Genomic DNA, 21,359 nt, shown 5'->3' with positions numbered 1-21,359 from the left:
CTGGACATCAATATGCAGAAGAATGAAAGTGGACCACTTTCTTACACCACTTACAAAAATAAATTCAAAATGGTTGAAAAACGTAAATGGGAGCAGGAAACCATCAAAATCCTACAGGAGAAAATAGGAAGAAACCACTCTGACCTCAGCCACAGTAACTTCTTACTCCACATGTCTCTGGAGGCAAGGGAAACAAAAGCAAAAATGAACTCTTGGACCTCATCAAGATAGAAAGCTTCTGCACACCAAAGGAAACAACTAAACTAAAACACAATGATGGAATGTGAGAATATATCTGCAAATGACGTATCAGATAAAGAGTTAGTATCCAAAATCTGAAAAGAATAAACCAAATTCAACACACACACACAAAAATAACCCAGTGAAGAAAAGGGCAAAAGACACGAGTAGACATTTTTCCAAAGAAGAGATACACATGGCAAACTGACAAATGAAAAGATGCTCAACATCTCTCATCATCAGGGAAACACTAACCTAAACCACAATGAGATACCACCTTAAACCTGTCAGAATGGCTAGAATTAACAAATCAGGCAACAACAGTTGGTAGTGAGAATATAGTTAAAGGGGAACTCTTTTGCACTGTTGGTGGGAATGTAAACTGGTGCAACCACTCTGGAAAACAGTGTGGAGGTTCCTCAAAAAAACTGAAAATAGAACTACCCTATAAACCAGCAACTACACCACTAGGAATTTATCCAAAGGATACAAAAATGCTGATTTGAAGCAGCATATGTACCCCCAAGTTTTACAGTGGTGCCATCAACATTAGCCAAATCATGGGAAGATCCCAAATGTCCATCAACTGATGACTGGATAGAAAAGATGTGGTACATATATAGAATGGAATACTATCTGGCGAGGAAAAAGACCAAAATCTTGCCGGTTTCAACAACGTGGATGGAACTGGAGGGTATTATGCTAAACAAAATAAATTAGAGAAAGACATAAATCATACGTTTTCACTCACACATGGAAGTTGAGAAATTCAATAGATGAACATAGGAAAGGGAAGGAAAAATACGATAAAACCAGAGAGGGAGGCAAACCATAAGAATCTTACATACAGAAAACAAACTGAGGGTTGTTGTAGAGGGAGGCAGGGTATGGAGGAGTTTAGATTAAATAAGTGATGGACATCAAGGAAGCACTTTTCCAGATGAACACTGGGTGTCATAAATCACTGGGTTCTTCTCCTGAAGTCAAGACTACACTGTATGTTAAAACTTGAATATTGATAAAGAAAAACAAATTTTTAAAAAGTGTTAGATGTGCTGCCAACTAAGCCAGCCATGTGCCCCTCATACTTTGATATTTTAAGATGTCAATTCTTACAAACTTCATCTACAGATTCAAAGCATCCAAATAAAATTCCCAGCAGTATTTTTATGAAAGCTGACAGAGTGATTCAGAAGTTTATACTGAAAAACAAAACATCCAAAAGAGCCGACACAATATTGCAGGAAAGAACTGCATTACTTGATTTCTGGATTTAGTATCACGCTACATTAATCAAAGCATCAAGGAATAAACAAACGGATTAAGAAAACATATTATAGGGCTGAGAAACAGATTCACATAAATCAATCAACAGCTATTTGATAAAAGAGCAAAAGCATTACTGTAATGGAGCAGAGTACCTCTTTTCAATTAATGGTGCTGGAACAACTAAACATCCACATTAAGAAAAAAAATGAACCTTGACAAAGATCTTACACCCTCCATACAACAAAACTGAAAGTGGGTCACTGACCTAAATGTACAATGTGAAAATATGAAACTATGATTAACATAGGGGAAAATCTAGATACCTCAGCCATGGAGAAGATTTGTCAAATATAAGTTGTAAGGCATGATCATGAAAGAATTGGTATGCTGGACTTTCATTAAAATTAAAAACTTATGCTCTGGGAAAGACACTGTCAGAGAATGGGAAGAGAAGCAGAAATTGGGAGAAATTTGTTAAGAGTCACATGTGATTAAGGACCATTAAACAGTATACAGAAGGGAAAAATGCTTAAAACCCAACATAAGAAAATAGTCGAATTAAAAACTGGTCAAAAGATCTGAATACATACCTCACAAAGCTAATACACAGATGGCATGAAATGATGCTCCAGAATGCCTTAGAGAATTATAAAACTAAAACAATGAGATACCACCATATCCCTATTCGAGTTACTGACGTCCAAACTACTAAGACCATAAAAGCAATTGTACTCCTAAAATCTGTATGTTGAAAGTTAATACATAATATGATGGTATCCGGATATGGGACATTTTAGAAATGATCGGGTCATCCTTCAAGTGAGGAATTGGTGCCTTTATAAGAAGGACCCAAGAGAGTTCCCTTATTTCTCCTGCCATTTGATGACAGTAGAAGAAAGGTGATTATGAGCCAAAAGAGGGCCTTCAACAGATACCAAACCTACCAGTACCCCGATCATGAATTTCTAGCCTCCAGAACTGTGAGAAAGAAATTTCTGTTATTTAAAAACTATCCACTGTATGGTACTTTGTTTATACTCCCCAAACTTAGAACCCTTTTACCATCAAATGACAAGAAAAGTTGGAATAAAAAGTCTTAGTCATTGCAGGTGGGAATGCAAAATGGTATGCTTTATAAGATGCTTTATAAGCTCATTTGTTAAGTTTTACATAAAACTAAACACTGTTATCAGCAATCATGCTCTTTTCACACAAAGATGCTGAAAAGTTTATGTCCACAGAACTGCACGTATATGTTTATAGGTAGCTTTATTCATAATTGCAAAAATTTACAAATAACCAAGAAGTCCTTCAGTAAACAAAAGGAAAACTAAACTGTAGTTAATTAAAACTATGGAATATGATTCAGTGATGAAAAAGAAAATGGTTATCATGTCAAGGAAAAGACATGGAAGAACCTAAAATGCAAACTAGCAAATGAAAGAAACCATTCTAAAAGGGTAACATACTATACTGATTTCAGCTATGTGACCCATGGAAAAGGCAACAATATAAAAACTATAAAAATACATGTTATTGAGGGACAAGCGACTCGATATCAGCTTGGGTAATGATTTCACAGTCATGAGACTGAGACCCAGACAGCAAGCTTGGACGTTTCTGTCTCCCACTCTCTCTCTGCCCCTCTCCTGCTAGTGCTCTCTCAAAATAAACAAACTTAAAAAAGATAGTTTACTGGCATAGTTTCAGGGATGTGAAGGAAGAATAAATAGATGGAAGTACAGGGTATGTTTAGGACAGTGAAATCTATTTTGTATGATACTATAAAGGTGAACATGTATTATTACCATTTTGTCAGTACTGTATAAAGTATGACACCAAGAAAAAATGTAAATTATGTGCTTAAAGTTAATAATAGTGTATTAATAATATAACTTATCAGAGGAACCTGGGTGGCTTAGTCGAGAAAATGTCTGACTTTGGATCAGGTCATGATCTCACGGTATGTGGGTTTGAGCGCTATGTCGGGCTCTGTGCTGACAGCTCAGAGTCTGGAGCCTGCTTCAGATTCTGTTTCCATCTCTCTGCCCCGCCCCCACTCACATGCCCTCTCTCTCTCTCTCTCAAAAATAAATACACATTAAATAAAAATAATACCTTATTTGTAATTATCACACCACACTATTACAAGACATAAATTTTTTATACTTTCTGCTCCATTTTCCATAAACCTAGAAGTGCTCTACAATACAGTCTTTCTTTTTTTTTCAGTTTACTGATTTTGAGAGATAAAGTGCACATGTGCAAATAGGTTGGGGGCAGAGAGAGAAGAAAAGAGAGAATCCCAAACAGGAGGCAGGGCTTGAATTCACAAACCATGAGATCATGACCTAAGCCAAAATCAAGAGCCAGATGCTTAATCGCCTGAGTCACCCAGTCGCCCCTACCTACCATATAGTCTTTCAATTGATACATTTCTAAAATACTTAAAATTCTCATATACTTATGATTAAAATTAATTTTTATAGACAAAAACTCATTAAATTTTATCTCTCTTCTCAAAATATACTTAAGTCAAAGAAAAATTATTTAAGAGCAAACAAAGCAGCTAATCTTTTACCTGAGTGGAGTCAGACAGCTGTTTTCTCCATGGCTCTTCTGTGCTGGTCAGGTTTGTGCAGGTATGAGGTAGTATGAGTGTGTTTTGCTGCAGGTAAGGCACATTTCCATTACTTCCACTTCCTGTTACATAATTATTGCCTACCAAAATATTGTCTGTACTCCCTAGTGATTTTGATGTGCCAAAAGGAGCACAGCCTCCAGCAAATGGTCCATTGGACAAAGGCTTTTCAAAACAAGCAGAGCGAACTTCAGGCTGAGAGACACTAGATTGTCTAGGCAGAGTAGAATGTGGTTGCTGGCTACAGATAAAGTTTGTAGGCAGTGATGAGTTAGCTATTGGCCCATTAGGAATTCCAGTAGTTTGTCCTGTCTGTCCCATCTTCAAAAACAAAAAAGAAAACTTGCTTGTGTGACTTTGAAAATGTGTAATCAATACATCCCTAATATTATTATAATATTTACTATCTCTATGTTAACAAACATATATTTTAAATTTGAAACATGGGTAAAGCAAAAATCTTTTCATTATATACTTAAAGAAAATTCTTAGTGTTATAAAGGAAAAGAAAGCACTTTAAAGTTATGATTAGTCAGTCATTTATAGGCCTTGTTTTATATCATGAATATCACGAAATTTCAAATTTCTACTCTATTCCATTTATGCCAAATCCCTGAAATCAAGGAATCCTTAAAACATCTCCACCTCAATATGGCTACTTTAATTCTAAAATAATGAAAATAAGCCCAGAGAACACAACTGAAAGAATATGCAAAAAAAAAAAAAAAAAAAGTATAATATGAATGGTTTTGTTCTACATTAAATCATAGCTATTAAGAAATCAAAAGGCACCCACTGGTGGTATTTAAGGATCACATACATAAATGCTATTGGATTCATGTAGAAAATAGAAATCAGAATTAATATACTCTCAAATGACATTGTAGTCAAGACAAATATTTAACACGAAGATAAATATTAGGATAAAAATAATATACATACTTGTATTAAGACAAACTGATTTTCCAACTGTTCCAGCATCAGTTTCTGTGCTGCATTTAAATTATCTCTATTTGCCCGCAGCTGTTCCAAGTGCTAAAAAAATAAAAAGAATACACAGTTAAACTTAAGAAATAAGAGCCAATCAGACAACCTGTCAATGAAAAGACTGCAAACTCAGAACCTTTGTTTAGTCAAATATGGTGATTTCTAAGCTCAAGTAATCAATTCTAAAATGCAATCTTTCCAGAAATCTAAGAAAAGACGGTTAAAAACAAAAATTCACCAGAAGGTTATTTTTATGTTTTAAAATAAATACAGTAAAAGGAGAGAAAATTAGAATCTTCATGGAGAAAACTAGTTAAAATAACAAAAATGTGGTATAACAAAAGTCAAAAGTGCTTATAAGCAACACTGTAACAAATGGACATGACCTGAAAAGTCCAACAATGGGAATATGGTTAAAGAATGGGTGGCCTCCATGCAGTTTTAAAACATGATTTTATACCCATAAAAAAACAAAAATAAGAAAGTGACACATAAGCATGAAAAGGTTTTGAAGATCCATATGTAAAAGAAACAAACACCAAGATTCTGAATATTTATACACGGCACTGTACCTACATTAAAAAAATTTTTTTAAATGTTTTATTTATTTTTGAGAGAGAGAGAGAGAGAGATTGAGAGAAAGAGAAAGAGAGAGAGAGAGAGAGAGACAGCAAGCACGAGTAGGGGAGGAGCAGAGAGAGATGGAGACACAAATCTGAAGCAGGCTCCAGGCTCTGAGCTGTCAGCACAGAGCCTGATACAGCTGGAACCTATGAACCACGAGATCATGACCTGAGCCAAAGTTGGATATTTAACTGACTGAGCCACCACCCAGGAGCCCCTACCTACATTTGTTTAAAAAAAAGTAAGGAATCTATGAGACAAATATATATTCTTCTACATGTACAACATATCTCTATATCCTTTGCATCAAAAAATGCAAAGGAAGCAACTAACATCGGTTATTTGCAGAAAAAGAAAATTAACTGGCTACAGTAAGGAACCAGAATAAGCCTTTAACCTGTATACCCTGTATCTTTCAATAACTCTTGTATTTCAAACACATGAACGTATTACTTCTTAAAGAAAAATGTTAAAATGAAGTATAATCCGTTACTCCAGAAAATGTGAGCTCATTATACTTATGTACTAATTCATTTGGTTTACTGTCATTCAATTTTAAGAATGAATGCCTAAGAAAACTTACTACTACCTCTTGCTTTAAAATAGGGGAGAAAATCTGTCAAAAGAAAATTTTAACCCACAACTACAGGGTCAATTAATCTAGACAAAGGACAGTCTCTTCAACAGATAGTGTTGGGGAAACTGGGAGAGCAACATGCAAAAGATTTCTGTCTGGACCACTTTCTTAGACCATATGCAAAAATAAACTGAAAATGGATGAAAGACTTAAGTGTAACATTGGAAACCATAACAATCTTACAAGACGGCACACAATAACCCTTTGACATCAACTGTAGGAACTTCTTAATATACGTATCTTGTAAGGCCAGATGAAAGCAGAAATCAACCATTGCAACCTCAGAATAAAAAGCTTCTGCACAAAACTAAATGGCAACCTACAAAATGGGAGAAGGTATTTGCAAATGACATATGCAATAAAAGACTAGGTCCAAAATATATAAAGAATTTATGTAACTCCACACCCCCCAAAACTATTAATCCAATTAAAAATGGGCTGAAGCCATGAACAGACATTTCTTCAAAGAAGACATCCAGATGGCCAACAGACACATAAAAAGATGATCATCATTCATCATCAGGAAAATGCAAATCAAAACTACACCTCACACCTTGAGAGACTGACTAAAGCCAACAACACAAGGAAACAAGTTCGGGGGAGGATGTGGACAAAAAGAAACCTTTCTCCACTACTGGAATGCAAACTGGTGCAGCCACTCTGAACAGTACGGAGGTTCCTCAAAAACCTAACAATAGAACTACCCAATGTGTTAGCAACTGCATTCGATCATATATACAATGGAATATTACTCAGTCATCAAAAAGAATGAACTCTTGCTATTTGCCAAGACATGGATGGAGCTACAGATTATAATGCCAAGTGAAATAAACTCAGTCAGAGAAAGGCAAATACCATATGATTTCACTCACAAGTGGAATTTACGAAACAAAACAAATGAGCAAAGGGGAAAAAGACACAGAGACAAATTAAGAAACAGACTCTTAATTATACAGAAAAAGCGGTTACCAGTGGGCAGGCAGGGAGGGATGTGTTAAATAGATGACAGAGATTAAGAAGTATAGTTGTGATGAACACAGACTATTGTATGGAACTGCTAAATTACCACATTGTATACCTGAAACTATTACTATATGGTATGTTAACTGATTGGAATAAAAAAAAAATTTTCATACCTGTAATTTCTGTGGTGTCAAATACAATGAATGAACTTGCTGTGGTACTGGAGTATGTGAAACAGTTCTATTCCAGTTCTCAGAACTATTCTGAGGAAAATTTATTTTGTAAAATTAAAGAATATTTGGTTACATTCAAACACTAGCAGTTATGAAAACTAATACACAAAGGACTAAGAACTGGAGCATTTACAAACACATAGGACTTATCTATTTCAATTATTTAAAAAATAACTTAAAAAGCACAATCGATTTGGAAGTTTACAAATTTGAAATATACATTTATTCTTCAATTCCAGAACATAAGAGGTCCCTTATCTAAATATGTCAAACAGCTAACAGCCTGTTCATGGTACACAACATTCAACTTACTTCAGTGTAAGCAGAAGGTGGTAACATTAAGTGTCATAAAACCAATGAACAGAATAAAACTATTGAAGTTATCCCTAACTTCTATATTTAAATGATGGTTACAAATCTGGGTTAGGAATTACTGCTTGGATAATACTAAAACAAGTGAAAAACTTTTCATTCCCTGATGTAGATAGTTGAAAATACATGAAGGGCAAAATTTCAGAAGACACAGATCTTCCTTTTTGATTGGGATTTTCCATTTCTCTATATGTATATATACCTTTGTTGGACTAGATGTTCTTTTCTTCTTGGCAGGGCTGGATGAGCCATCTACTTGGCTGGAAGTAATCATATGTACTGGCAAGGACTGCTGTGAAAGTGGTATTTGACTGAGGCCTAATACAGGTTCAGTATTTGGATGATGACCTTTGTAAGCCTAAGATCACAGAAGTAAGACAAGAGTATGGTTCCATATAGTCTTAATTCATTCCTTCAAAATATAAAAAATTTACAAGCTGCATACTTTTTAAAGCTATGTGGACATCATGGACTGCAATTAATGAAAATCAAAACTGAATGAATCATTAATGGAGGAATGTGTACCTTCTTTTGAAGAACTTTTTTTTTTTTTTTAATACAGCACTGTATAATAGTCCCTTAAAAAAACCCTTTGAAATTAATGAGAACATATTTTTAATTTAACCAATTTTAAATTGGTAACCCAAGTTCTTTCCCATATCGGAGGTAATCTCTACACCCAATTTGGGCCTTCACCTCATGATCCCAAGAGTCACATGCTCTTCTGACTGAGCCAGACTGGCACCCCAAAGTAAGTTTTATCTTGATCTAAAATCCCTCACAATTAAATTAGAAGGCTATGTAAAAAAAAAAAAAAAAAAAAGTCAATCCTGCACTGAGTAATATAAGTTTGATCACTGCAGATTGGAAAGAACCCTTAAAGCTGGGCACCTACAGAAGATAACCCAACTTCTCACCTGCTGTGCTGTGTTCATGGCACCCTGCCTGGAGGTAAGCTCTGCGGGTATTGGTAGGCTCCACGCCTCCTCAATACTAGGAAGTAATTTAGTTTTATTCTGTAGACTACCTTGTGGAAGGTTACACAACTGAGCCTAGGAAAAATTATGTAAAAAGCAAATTTAACACAGGCCTACTTGAGTTAGAGCAAGTCCACTAAATCCTCCTCAATGTTACAGATATTTATTTTTTAATAGATTCTAAATTTGGGGATTTAAGTATATATGCTAAATATAAAGAGGGCAACTAGAATACACGTGTGTTGAGTCAGAACAAAGCTAATTTGTTTTTCAAAAATTTCACAGATCTCATGAAATTTCAAACAAGAGTGGAAAACAATGGTTGTGTTCTTTTCACTAAATGCTGTAACTTAAAAATGTAGATAACAGAAAAATCATGCAAATTAATGTGTACTAACTAAATATGCAAAAAATCACTGCAAATACTGTATCTCTTACTTCAAATGAAAAGTAAAATATCACAAAATGTTAACAATTATGGGAAAAAGTTAGACATGAAAACAAAAAACAGACATACTTTCTAGCCACCCTCCTCATGCCAATTATCATATGGAAAGGCGTTTTAAAGAAAGCTCCTTCAAATTTTTACCTGTAAAAATTTAATTCTTCCCGCAAGTGTAGAGGTATTATTACAACTTTTGCTTCTAGTTGCATTTAAGTAGCATTTAATGGCATCCTGAGGTTGGTTGCAGGATTCATAGAGAGTACCTAGGTCCATCCAAGCTGCTGCATGCCCATGATCCAATTGTACGGCACAAATATAGGCCTGTAGAGCATCCATAGGTTGATTTTGCTGCTGATAGAGCACGCTAAAAAGAGAAAGAAAAAGTTGTCTGAAACAGAATATAATACCAATACTCAGTATATTACATGTGTTTCAAAGAAGTCATGTATCTATTAAAATACTACTAATTTTATATACAGAAGTCTTACCCTATTGAACACCATGTGTCTGCACTGGCTTCTGATTTATCAATAGATTGCCTGTAAGATATAAAGGCATCCTGAACTTTCCCAATACTTGAGTAACACCTGAAAGGGAGGAAAAAATTGTATGTATTTGGGTACGGGTATACAGAGAGAAGCACATATATACATATATGTAAACTATTCCATTAATACTTAACTGTACTCATTTGCCAAAATGACATCCACAGAAAGGAAATAAACCCAAAGAGCTAACATGTATATGTACGTGTGCATTTGAATTTACAGATACAAATATATAGTAATTTGTATTACTATATAGTAAATTGCTATATAGTAATTTGTAATACAAATATGTAGTAAATTGCTATTAAATGAGCTTTCTTATATTCTTATAAGTGGTAACACATTACATTAATGAACAGCATTGAAATCATACAACCCAAATTTGCTCAATGCCATAATCTGTAGTTGAGCACAGAGGTATTTCTATATGTATCCATAGTTTGTATTCATGTTTCCTTCAGGACAAGAATAACTCTAAAAAACAAAAAAAACCCCTACATGTTCATAATTTCAGGGGTGCATCTAAACTTTCCTTTATAAATGTACAACAGAAACACCATTCCTTAATTCATGAAAAGTTCAACTGAAATATAGTTATTATCAAACGGAGTATGAAAAACATCAAAAAAAGATCTTAAACAACTAATTTAATAGGTATTTTTAATAATTTACATTTAAATCCTCTGTTTTAAAAATCTGTAATTTTGAGATATTAAGAGCAAAGGCAGTATATGGACTTTGTGTTAGCTGCTGGGAAAGGAAAACTCAACGCATTACAGAAATCACAACAAAAAAGAGAGAGAGAGAAGAAAAAAAGCAATCATCAACAAGTACTTTTATTTTAAAATTTGTTTTCTTCAGAGGCTGGAGTATGTGTTTTCAGTGTGTGTTTCCATGAAACAATTTGTTTAATTTTACTTGCCACTGGATAATACAAAATAGCAAAAAAAAAAAATGTTCTAATATCTTTAATTGTACATTCACTCTAAATTGAGAACTACCATTCCTGATCGAAACTGTGTTAATCCACGTAATCTTAATGGCTGGGAACCACAGATTACAGTAGAAAAGATGACAGATGACATTTCATATAAGAAAAAAAATTACTCTGTGTTCAGATGAAAAATTAAAACACAACTGTGATCAACCTGAATTTGTCCTTTTAAAAAAGGCAAGTGTCATGCCAAAATCACTTCATAGAAATATTAATTTTCTAATAATGTTTAAACCAAAAAATTAAAGACTGCAATGAAAATAAATTTGAAACAGAAAACCATGAGTCTAGGACACACACCTGAGCCAGAATTATACTTAAAATAATGAAAACTGTATAAAAGAGTAACATGAAATGATTGATATATCAAAGACTCAGTGATTTCACACCAGGTACTAAAGGAGATATAACTGTTTCTAAAACTTATTCAGTTTAATACAAAGGGTAAATTCATGCAAAAAAGAATAAAGTACTAGTTTGAGAAAGGATAAATGACCTTTTTTAAAAGATGGTGATTTAGAGGTTTAGTGAATATCTTTGTAATGTTCAGTAAACACAAGTGGATACGAAACAAGTTCAGAACTCTTATAGTCAGAAATCTTCATTTGGATTTCATCCATATGAAAGAGAAGTTTAAGAACACTGGGTGCACATAAGCAGCTGGAAGAAATAAACTTGAAGAATGACTAAAATGTGGTGCGAGAAACAGAAGAAACACCAGTAAAAGAGGCAGAAAAGCAATTTCAGGGAATGCATAAACCAGTGTTGGACAGAAAATTAAAAAGAGCAGTAATTGCAAACAGGTAATGTTAATAGTAGTAGAAAAGTTTTTTGGTTTTTGTTTTTTTTTTTTTAACAAAACTGAATTTCAGATTATCAGATGCCTAAATGCCAGGAGAAATCAGAAGTATTTTCTGAAACCTGCATTCTTCATATTGGATTTTTAAAAGTCAAAAAACAAAGACAATGTGCCAAAGAACCAATGTCTGGATGCCATCACCAAGAACTTTTCCCCTAATACAATTTGTTTAGGTTCCTTTAAGGTAGGCTGACATTAACAAGTAGTACCAAGTAAATGCACTGTTTCTGTGATGCTAATCAGCCCTAAGGAAAATGAGTCTCTAAAAAATGAGTCCAGCAACTCTAGACTTATTTTCTCCATGTGTAAATTGAGAGGATAAATGAAGTTGGCTGCCTAATCATCTGAACTCTTAAGTTAACAGTTCTGTTACTATGGGAGATTACTAACAAAATCATTAACCAGGGTGAATAAAATTGAATTAACTTATTTCCATCTCACTTTATATACACATTCCAAACAACAAGCAACACAGCCTCGAATACAGAGGTAACAAATAAAAATCTCCCAAAATACTAGTGTCATCAACTCCCCATGAATTTTAACTAACAATGAGATCCTCACTCAGAGCTTTCATAAATTTTAAAATATAAATTTTGAAAAACTTAACTTTCTGTAGCAATAAAGTCAACTAAAAATAATACATTGGAAAATAGTAGCTGAGAGCAAAAGAAGCAAATTTACAGAAAAAATTCAACAGACTAAAAATAATTACAGTCTAAAATGATAATCCTGAACCCCAAAAAAGGTTAATATCTTCTGAGAATTCGAAAAAGTATTCTGTACATTCACATAATCTTATCCAAAAAAGGTAAAAACAAAGCACATGCTGTGGTGCCTGGGTGGCTCAGGCAGTTAAGCATCCAACTTTGGCTCAGGTCATGATGTCAAGCCCCGCATCGGGTTCTATGCTGACAGCTCAGAGCCTGGAGTGTGCTATGTCTCCCTCTCGCTCTCTGTCCCTCCCCTGCTCACGCTCTTTTTCTCTCTCATAAATAAATAAATGTTAAAATAACTTTTAATAAAAACTAAAAAAAATAAAGCCCCTGCCAAATATTTCAAAGGTAACTATGGATAAAGCCCTATGTGGAATACTGCTCTCAAAGAGATGGAAAAGTATGTCATTATTTAAACGGTATTTTGACATATTTCATTATATCCTCTTAACATATTAACTGTGATTAAAAAATAATTCTTTATGTTAAAAAGATCAACATAAGGGCTCACAATGGCTCAGATGATTAAGTGTCCAACTCTTGATTTCGGCTCTGATCATGATTTTACATTTCATGGCATCAAGGCCCACAGTGGGCTCTGCATTAAAAGCCTGGAGCCTGCTTGGCATTCTCTCTCTCCCTCTATCTCTGCCTGTCCCCCACTCAATTATGCACATATTCTCTCAGTCTCCAAATAAACATTAAAAAAAAAAAAAGAAACAGTAACTTTTTTAAAAACAGGTATACAAAGCGGTGTCTCGTAGCTCAGTTGGTTAAGCATCCAACTGTGGTTCGGGTCATGATCTTGAGGTTTGTCAGTTCAAGCCCTGCATCCAGCTCTGTGCTAAAAGCTCAGAGCCTGGAGGCAGACGGCTTCAGATTCTGTCTCCTTCTTTCTCTGCCCCTCCCCCACTCAAGCTCTGTCTCCCTTTCTAAATAAATGTTAAATAAAACTAAAAATACAAAATAAAAAGATATACATAGTGCATGTTATGCTGCAATTTTATTTTGTATCAAAAAAGTAGTAAGAATATAATACAGAAAACAATTTTAGAAGTCAATGTTTATAGTAATAAGCCTCTTTTACAGACACTATTAAGATATTCACTGTGCAAAGTAATAATTGTTAGCTCCAAATCCATATGTATGTTAGTTTACTTATTCCATTTATTACATACCCAGTTTTTTCAACGCACAACACTAGAAAACACAGACAGAAAAGATACAGATTCTTTCGGAGAACTCCTAGTGGACAAGAGGGACTAAGCTTGGACATAAAATTCTATCTTGCAAACAATTCAAACTAGACTCTTTTATAACCCTTAGGGATATTAGAAAAAAAGTATTTTAAAAAAGGGACTTATCCATTAATTGTTATACATGATCTATACAGATAATCAAATATTAAAGAAAAAAACTAACCTAATAATAATCTCACTCAGACATAAATATACTTCACAAAAGTTGTAAAAATTTTATGTTTTGAGGGATGCCTGTGTAGCTCAGTAGGTTAAGTGTCTAATTCTTGATTTCAGCTCAGGTCATGATCTCAGTTTGTGAGTTTGAGCCCAGCAATGGGCTCTGCACTGACAGTGCAGAGTCTGCTTGGGATTCACTCTCTTCCCCCTCTCCCTGCCCCAATCCTGCTCATGCTCTCAAAATCAACAAACAAATAAATAAGTCAAAAAATTTTTTGATTATATATTTAAAAATAATACATTATATAAAAACTAAAGTTAACATAAAAATGAAATTTGAATTAGACTTCATGACAAAGTTCCTCAAAATAAAGTACTCCTTGTGAAAAAAGAATCAGGTCAAATTTATAATTAAAGCAAAATACGACAATTAAATTAAGTTTATAAATTTGAGAAAAGGAACCTGACAGACCTAATGTAATACTTTCATTCATGTGAAATAAATTGAGACCTCAAACTATTCTGATAACTTTTTTATAGGTCATCAGTGAGAATAAAATTAAACCCTATTAAATACATTAAAAAGTAGTGAAACAACAAAAGGAACACAATTTAAATACTGAATTAAAAAATAATACTAGTGATTAATACCTGATGTCTCTTGAAAATCCTTCAAAACTTCAAAAACCAGCAATAATGCAAGTACCATGAAGATAAGGTAAAAAATAAAAACTGTGATAAGTGAAATAAAAATTTCTTACTAAAAGCACTAAATTTAGATTTTACCTCTCAAGACTCTACTATAATGTATTTATAATAAAAAGTCACTGAGCACATATTGCATAGTTTAACATTTAAGATTATAAATTAACTCTAGGCATCAGAACCCAAGTGTCCGGTCTCACCTCCCAAGAAAATACCAAGACTGGCCAGAATTAGGATCTGCCTCCAAAGACTTTTGGAGATACTGAATAGCATAGCTTTCCTTGGTGGCTTTGTCTCCCAGCAGATCCACATTATGATGCATCCATCCTATAATTAAAAGATTATAAGCATTTACCCATGATTCAACTATTCTTCCAGTTTTTAGTGTATCATGAACACAAATAAAATATCTTTTTTGTATATCCATTCATCCTGGATGAGACTTCTCCCAAATTTCAAACTATAAGGGACGTAGCTACAGGTTAAAAAAACCAAAACCAAAACCAAACCAAACAAAAAAGCAATCAAAGCTACCAAGCCTCCTTAGGAACTGAGAGATATTTAAATGATTTTGGGCACTGCACTGAAACTTATTAGATTAGGAATATGGACTTTTCTAAATTTAATTCAAAATCAAAATCCAATTTATAATAAAAATATATGAAGATCATTAATTTACTTTTCCTTTGAAGGGTAAAACAATCCAGTAAGCCAATTTTTATTTTTAAGGAATAAATAAAAGCTTATCAAAGATAAAACTGTTAAATAAATTTTAACAACCTTACCAACACTCGTTATTGTCATTAACATCCTAAATATAACAATGTTTGACCAAGAACAAAAACAACAAACTAAAACCCTCCAAGGCTGTAGACATTGAAAACAAAATGAAAACGGGGTTCAAAGAGCATTAAGAACAGTTATAGACTGCTTGATGAATAAACAGGTGTAGAACTACAGTTACAGAGACAATGGAAAAACTGGAACATAATAAGATATGTTAAACATTTAAGTTGACAGAAATAAGCATTTCAGTTTTAGTCAATTCAAGTGTATAAAATGAACTTTGCAAAAATATCACCTAGGTAAAACTATGTTTAAGTGCTTCTGACACAAATAAAATAATGACAGTATGAAGGTATACATATTGTCAATAAACTGATTATAATTTGGAATCACTTGCTCCAAACCAAACAAACAGTAAAAACAAATACAAACTCCACCCCAAATATCAAATACAGACATGACAGATAACTAACAATACAAACCATTAGGGAATATACCTTTCTATCCTCTATAAAATAACATTAACTTATATTACCTTTGAACACTAGATTTTATTAAAAACATAAGATTATAAGAAATGCTGGGGAAAATATAGAATCTGTAATTTTTATGTGAGATATTTCCATTAATTCATACTATGAAAGAGCTTGTGAAAGCAGGCTCAAAAACCACTCACTAGCTGTGTGCAAGATGTCAATATAATTAACTTTATAATGTGCTAATAATAATAAGCACATGGAAGTACTCCCAATTTTTTTCAAAAAATCAAGTACAAGAGAACTTAAAAGGACTAGCTGCACTGAAGTATTCTATTTAGTTGGACTGAGATGGATCATGTTAGATTCTGGGTTTCAATATATCAATTCTGGACATAAGAAAAAAAGGAATACAGTTATGCAGAAACATTTACAAAATAAAGTATGTATTTATTTTAAATAAAATCACATAATAATGAACATCATCATTAATCTTTATATATAATTCTAAATATAAAGGGACTGCTAGGCCAAAGGGTGCCAATTGCTGCCACCAACCAACCCAAAATTTGGAATTACTGCAATCTATAATAGATTTATAAACAAATTTATAAATAATAAATCTATTACAATAGATTTATAAATAAATGTATAAATAAATTTTTATATACCTAACTGTTGTAAAACAATTGCTTTTACTTGTGCTGGTAGGTTTTCTGTCTGCAACAATTGTTCATAGGCTTCCTTTGCAGAATGGTATTTCCTCTAAAGTAGAAAACAAGATGTTGAGAAGAATAAAATGATAAATCTTTAATAAACAAAAATAAGGATTTTAATAAGGAATTGATGACATGATTTAATTAACTATTCAAGTAATGAAAGAATATGAACACTAAAATGCATGCTGTAAAGAATTAGTGCATGAAGATTTAGATAATATAAAGTTTCTATAATGAAAAAATAACTGAATGTAAAAAAGCTCTAATTTATTAATGGAGTATTTCTTTAACCCTGGACAGCTATGTTGTAAAATAACTAACAGCTAATAAAAGTAATCTTGAACATTACAGAGTGTCAACAAAATATGTTTTAAAAAATCTGCTATATTTCAAAAGGTACAAATAGAATAAATTCAACCTTGTATATAACAAAACAACATTCACAAAGCTTTAAGAGTATTCTACTAGCAAATGTATTATTAGATGGAAAGAATTTCAAAGATACAGACAACTTAGGAGGCAAAAACATTAAGTGCTACTATCTTTTACAAAGTCTAAGAGAAAAAGTTAACATTTTAATCTTACAGTATTGTTTCTTATAGGAAATACTCTTAAAATTTCTTATTAAGATATGTTTTAAAAAACATAATTATTTCCCACAGTTTTGATCTAAACAAAGTTCATGATATTCAAGGTACACCCAAATTCCTAAATGAGTCCACGGTCCACAGTTGTCCCTCAAAAAATACTAGTCAGACTAAATTATTAATGCCTCCAAACAACAAAATAACTTTTTAAGAAGACAAAACTTCCAAGCATTATCTTTTTAATGTACTTGAAAAAGCAATTACTTAAGTCATTTTTTATGTATAACAACAGGATGAAAATGTCATTTCAAGGTTATTTGTATTTAAATGAGCAGCACAACATGAATAATTCAAATAAATGTATACACTGTAACTAGTAAATTTGAGTTTTTTCTCTAACTAAAGGTAACCAAAACCTCAGGAGAGAAAAAAAACCCTCAGTTTTTATTTCTGTCATATATGCACATACAGATACATAAGCACACCAAATTTAAAAATACACACCACAAAGATGTCCATACATACATACAAAGATACATACTTCCTCAAGCATACACACAAATTCAGCAAAGTTAGATAGAAAATTAATAATCAAATTGTATTTTATGCACTAGTAAAACACAGCAAAGATGAATTCTAGAAAATTTAACTTAAAACAGCACTAAATAGAAAAAATATATTTAGAATAAATTTACCAACAGTGTAAAAGACTTGTATAAAACACCACATTGGTGTCAATGCACTATCTATAAAGAGGTCAATAGTTGTTTCCCTATCTTAGTATACCCTATTGTAGAGCTCTACTCCTAACTGTTAAAGGAATCTTCATCCTGTTTTTCACAGCATCTGCAACATTTTTGACTTCTGATGAAGAGTACCAGGGTTCCAATTTCTCTACATCCTTGGCGACACTTTCTATCTTTTGTTTCCTGATAACAGCTGTCTAGAGAGGTTTAAGTGATACCTTACTGTGGTTCTGATTTAAATTTCCCTCAGGATTTGTGACATTAAGCATTGTTTTATAAACCTGCTGGCCATTTACATGTCTTCCTCAGAGCAATTTCTCTTCAAACCCTTAAGCCATTTTGAAATTGAGTTATAGATTTTTTGCTGTTGAGTTAAAGGAGTTCTTTATATATTTGCAAGATTAATCCCTTATTAGATTAGATTAATGAATGGTTTGCAAATATTTTCTTCCATTATGTAGGCTGTCTTTTCACTGTGTGGGTTGTTTCTTTTGCTGTTTAGAAGCTTTTAACTCGATGTGGTCCTAACCGTTGATTCTGGGGGGGTGGGGGGTGGGGGGGGTGGTTTCCTGTGCTTTTGGTGTCATATGCATGAAATCACTGGCAAGACCAGTATCGCTATTCCTTTATTCTTTAAATGTTCTACAAATTTAACTCTTCCATTTAAGTCTTTAATCCCCCTTTTGTTGACTTCTGTGTAAAGGATATGGGTTCAATTCCATTCTTCTACATACGGATATTCAGTTTTCCTAACACCAACTGTTGAAGACTCCTCTCTTTGTTGTGTATTCTGGGCACTCATTAAACACCCATTGACCATATCCACATAGATTTATCTCTAAGCTCTCTATCCCATTCCAACAGTCTAACTATGTTTGTCTTTACACTGATACACATTGTTTTCAGTAATTTAGCTTGTTATCTGATCAGGAACTGTGATACTTCAGCTCTACTCTTCTTTCTGAAGAATGGGCTTTTTGTGATCTTTAGAAGTTCCACTAGAATTAGAAAGTCATTCTTCTGAGGCACCTGCGTGGCTCAGTCGATTAAGTGTCCAACGTCGGCTCATGTCATGATCTCATGGTTGTGAGTCTAAGCCCCTCATCAGGCTCTGCACTGACTGTGGAGCCTGCTTAAGATTTTCTCTCTCCCTCTCTCTCTGCCCCTCCCTTGGTTGTGCTTTCCTACCCAAAAATAAATAAACACTTAAAAATTAATTTAAAAAAAGAATCATTCTTTCTATACCTGTAAAAAAAATTCTATTGGGATTTTTACAAAAATTGCAAGGAATCAGTAGGCCAATCTGGAATTTCTAATTAAAAAACCCACCAGAATTCTCTGGGGCGCCTGGGTGGCTTAGCCAGTTGAGCAGCCGACTTCAGCTCAGGTCATGATCTTGCAGTCTGTGAGTTCGAGCCCTGCGTTGGGCTCTGTGCTGACAGCTCAGAGCCTGGAGCCTGTTTCAGATTCTGTGTCTCACTCTCTCTGACCCTCCCCCATTCATGCTCTATCTCCCTCTGTCTCAAAAATAAATAAAGGTTCAAAAAATAAAAAACAAAAACACCAGAAGGGACTGAGAATATATGCAGAGAAACCGGACTTTATTTACAAAATTAAGGGGCTCCTGGATGACTCAATTAAGCATCTGACTTCAGCTCAGGTCATGATCTCATGGCTCCCCAGTTTGAGCCCTGTATCAGGCTCTGTGCTCACAGATCGGAGCCTGGAGCCTGCTTTGGATTCTGTGTCTCCCTCTCCTTCAAACCCACCCTGCTCATGCCTGCTGTCTCTCTCTCTCCTCTCTCTCTCTCAAAAATAAATAATAAAACATTAAAAATTTTTTTAAAAGACCAAAACTTTTGTACATGAAAAGACACTATTGAAGACAATTAAAATCCACAGAAGAAACTGAAAACACAAAGAATGGGAAAAAATATTTGCAAATGATATCTCATAGTTAATATTCAGTAGACATAAAAAAAACTCCTAACAAGTCAATAACAATATCAAACAACCCACTGACAAATGATCAGAGGACCTGAATAAATATTTCACCAACAAGGTATGCACATGTCCAATAAGCACATGGAAAAAAAAAAAAAAAACCCATCAAAACCACTAGTTAACAGGGAAATGCACATCAGTATCATAATAAAATGCAATTTCACAACCATTATGAAGGGCAAAAATATAGAAAATAACCAGCGTTGGCAAGATGTGGAGAAATGTGAACCCTGTGTGTTGTATGTTTTGTGTGTAGACAATGGTGCAGTCACCGTGGCTCCTCAAAAAGATTAAACATAAATTTACCATAAGACCCAGCAATTCTTATAGGTATATACATCTGAACACTGAAAACAGGGTCTCATATATTTGTACACAAATCTTTATAGCAGCTTTACTATTCACAATTGCTACTAGATAGAAATAACCTAAATGTCCACCCAAAGAAGAATGAAAACAAAATATATTATTCAGTCATAAATAGTAATGAAGTTCTGATACATGCTACAACATGGATGAATCTTGAGGGTAATGATAACTGAAACAAGTAAAACACAAAAGGACAAATACTGCATGACTCTATTTATAGAAGGTATCTAGAATCCATATTCAAAGATATAAAGGTAGAATAAAGGGTCAAGGAATAAACTTAAAAGGAATACATGAGGAGCTCTACGAGCAGGAGACGAATTTAAAAATTCAGTACTTTTAAACAAAATTCAAAACTGTTTCACAATATTCTGTACCTTTTCATGATAAAAACCATTTAAAAAATTAGGAATATAAGGGAACTACTTTAAAACTGATAAAGGGTAGCAGCACTCTCAAAAATAGCCAAATTATGGAAAGAGCCTAAATGTCCATCAACTCATGAATGGATAAAGAAATTGTGGTTTATATACACAATGGAGTATTACGTGGCAATGAGAAAGAATGAAATATGGCCCTTTGTAGCAACGTGGATGGAACTGGAGAGTGTGATGCTAAGTGAAATAAGCCATACAGAGAAAGACAGGTACCATATGTTTTCACTCTTATGTGGATCCTGACAAAACTTAACAGAAACTCATGGGGGAGGGGAAGGAAAAAAAAAAAAAGGAGGTTAGAGTGGGAGAGAGCCAAAGCATAAGAGACTCTTAAAAACTGAGAACAAACTGAGTGTTGATGGGGGGTGGGAGGGAGGGGAGGGGAGGTGATGGGCACTGAAGAGGGCATCTTTTGGGATGAGCACTGGGTGTTGTATGGAAACCAATTTGACAATAAATTTCATATACTGAAAAAAGTAAAAATAAAAAATAAAACTGATAAAGGGCATTTATGAGAAGCCAAAGTGATTATAGCAACTTCATTAATATTGGCAACTATGATGTCCTTCACAGGGTGAATGTACAAGTAACTGTAATACATCCACAC

General features: G+C 33.7%; 1 protein-coding gene across 7 annotated transcripts in view; it reads right to left on the bottom strand.

The window, feature by feature from the left end:
* LOC128773888 (lysine-specific demethylase 6A-like) overlaps positions 1-21,359 on the bottom strand; it is a 193,092-nt gene that overhangs the window by 57,228 nt on the left and 114,505 nt on the right. For 4 of the 7 annotated variants that reach the window (XM_053891928.1, XM_053891929.1, XM_053891930.1 and 1 more), the window contains 9 exons: positions 16,562-16,655; positions 14,829-14,955; positions 9,877-9,975; positions 9,533-9,752; positions 8,884-9,018; positions 8,169-8,324; positions 7,535-7,624; positions 5,093-5,185; positions 4,091-4,471 (listed from right to left, as the gene is read on the bottom strand). In XM_053891928.1, the coding sequence (XP_053747903.1) occupies positions 4,091-4,471; positions 5,093-5,185; positions 7,535-7,624; positions 8,169-8,324; positions 8,884-9,018; positions 9,533-9,752; positions 9,877-9,975; positions 14,829-14,955; positions 16,562-16,655 (1,395 nt within the window). The remainder of the gene's footprint in view (positions 1-4,090; positions 4,472-5,092; positions 5,186-7,534; positions 7,625-8,168; positions 8,325-8,883; positions 9,019-9,532; positions 9,753-9,876; positions 9,976-14,828; positions 14,956-16,561; positions 16,656-21,359) is intronic. The other 3 variants (XM_053891931.1, XM_053891933.1, XM_053891932.1) reach the window with 2 other exon arrangements.

Source organism: Panthera pardus, unplaced genomic scaffold (assembly GCF_024362965.1).
Source record: "Panthera pardus isolate Hobbes unplaced genomic scaffold, ASM2436296v1 HiC_scaffold_27, whole genome shotgun sequence".
NCBI classification, from domain to species: domain Eukaryota; kingdom Metazoa; phylum Chordata; class Mammalia; order Carnivora; family Felidae; genus Panthera; species Panthera pardus.
This window is presented reverse-complemented; position numbering and strand designations above follow the sequence as displayed.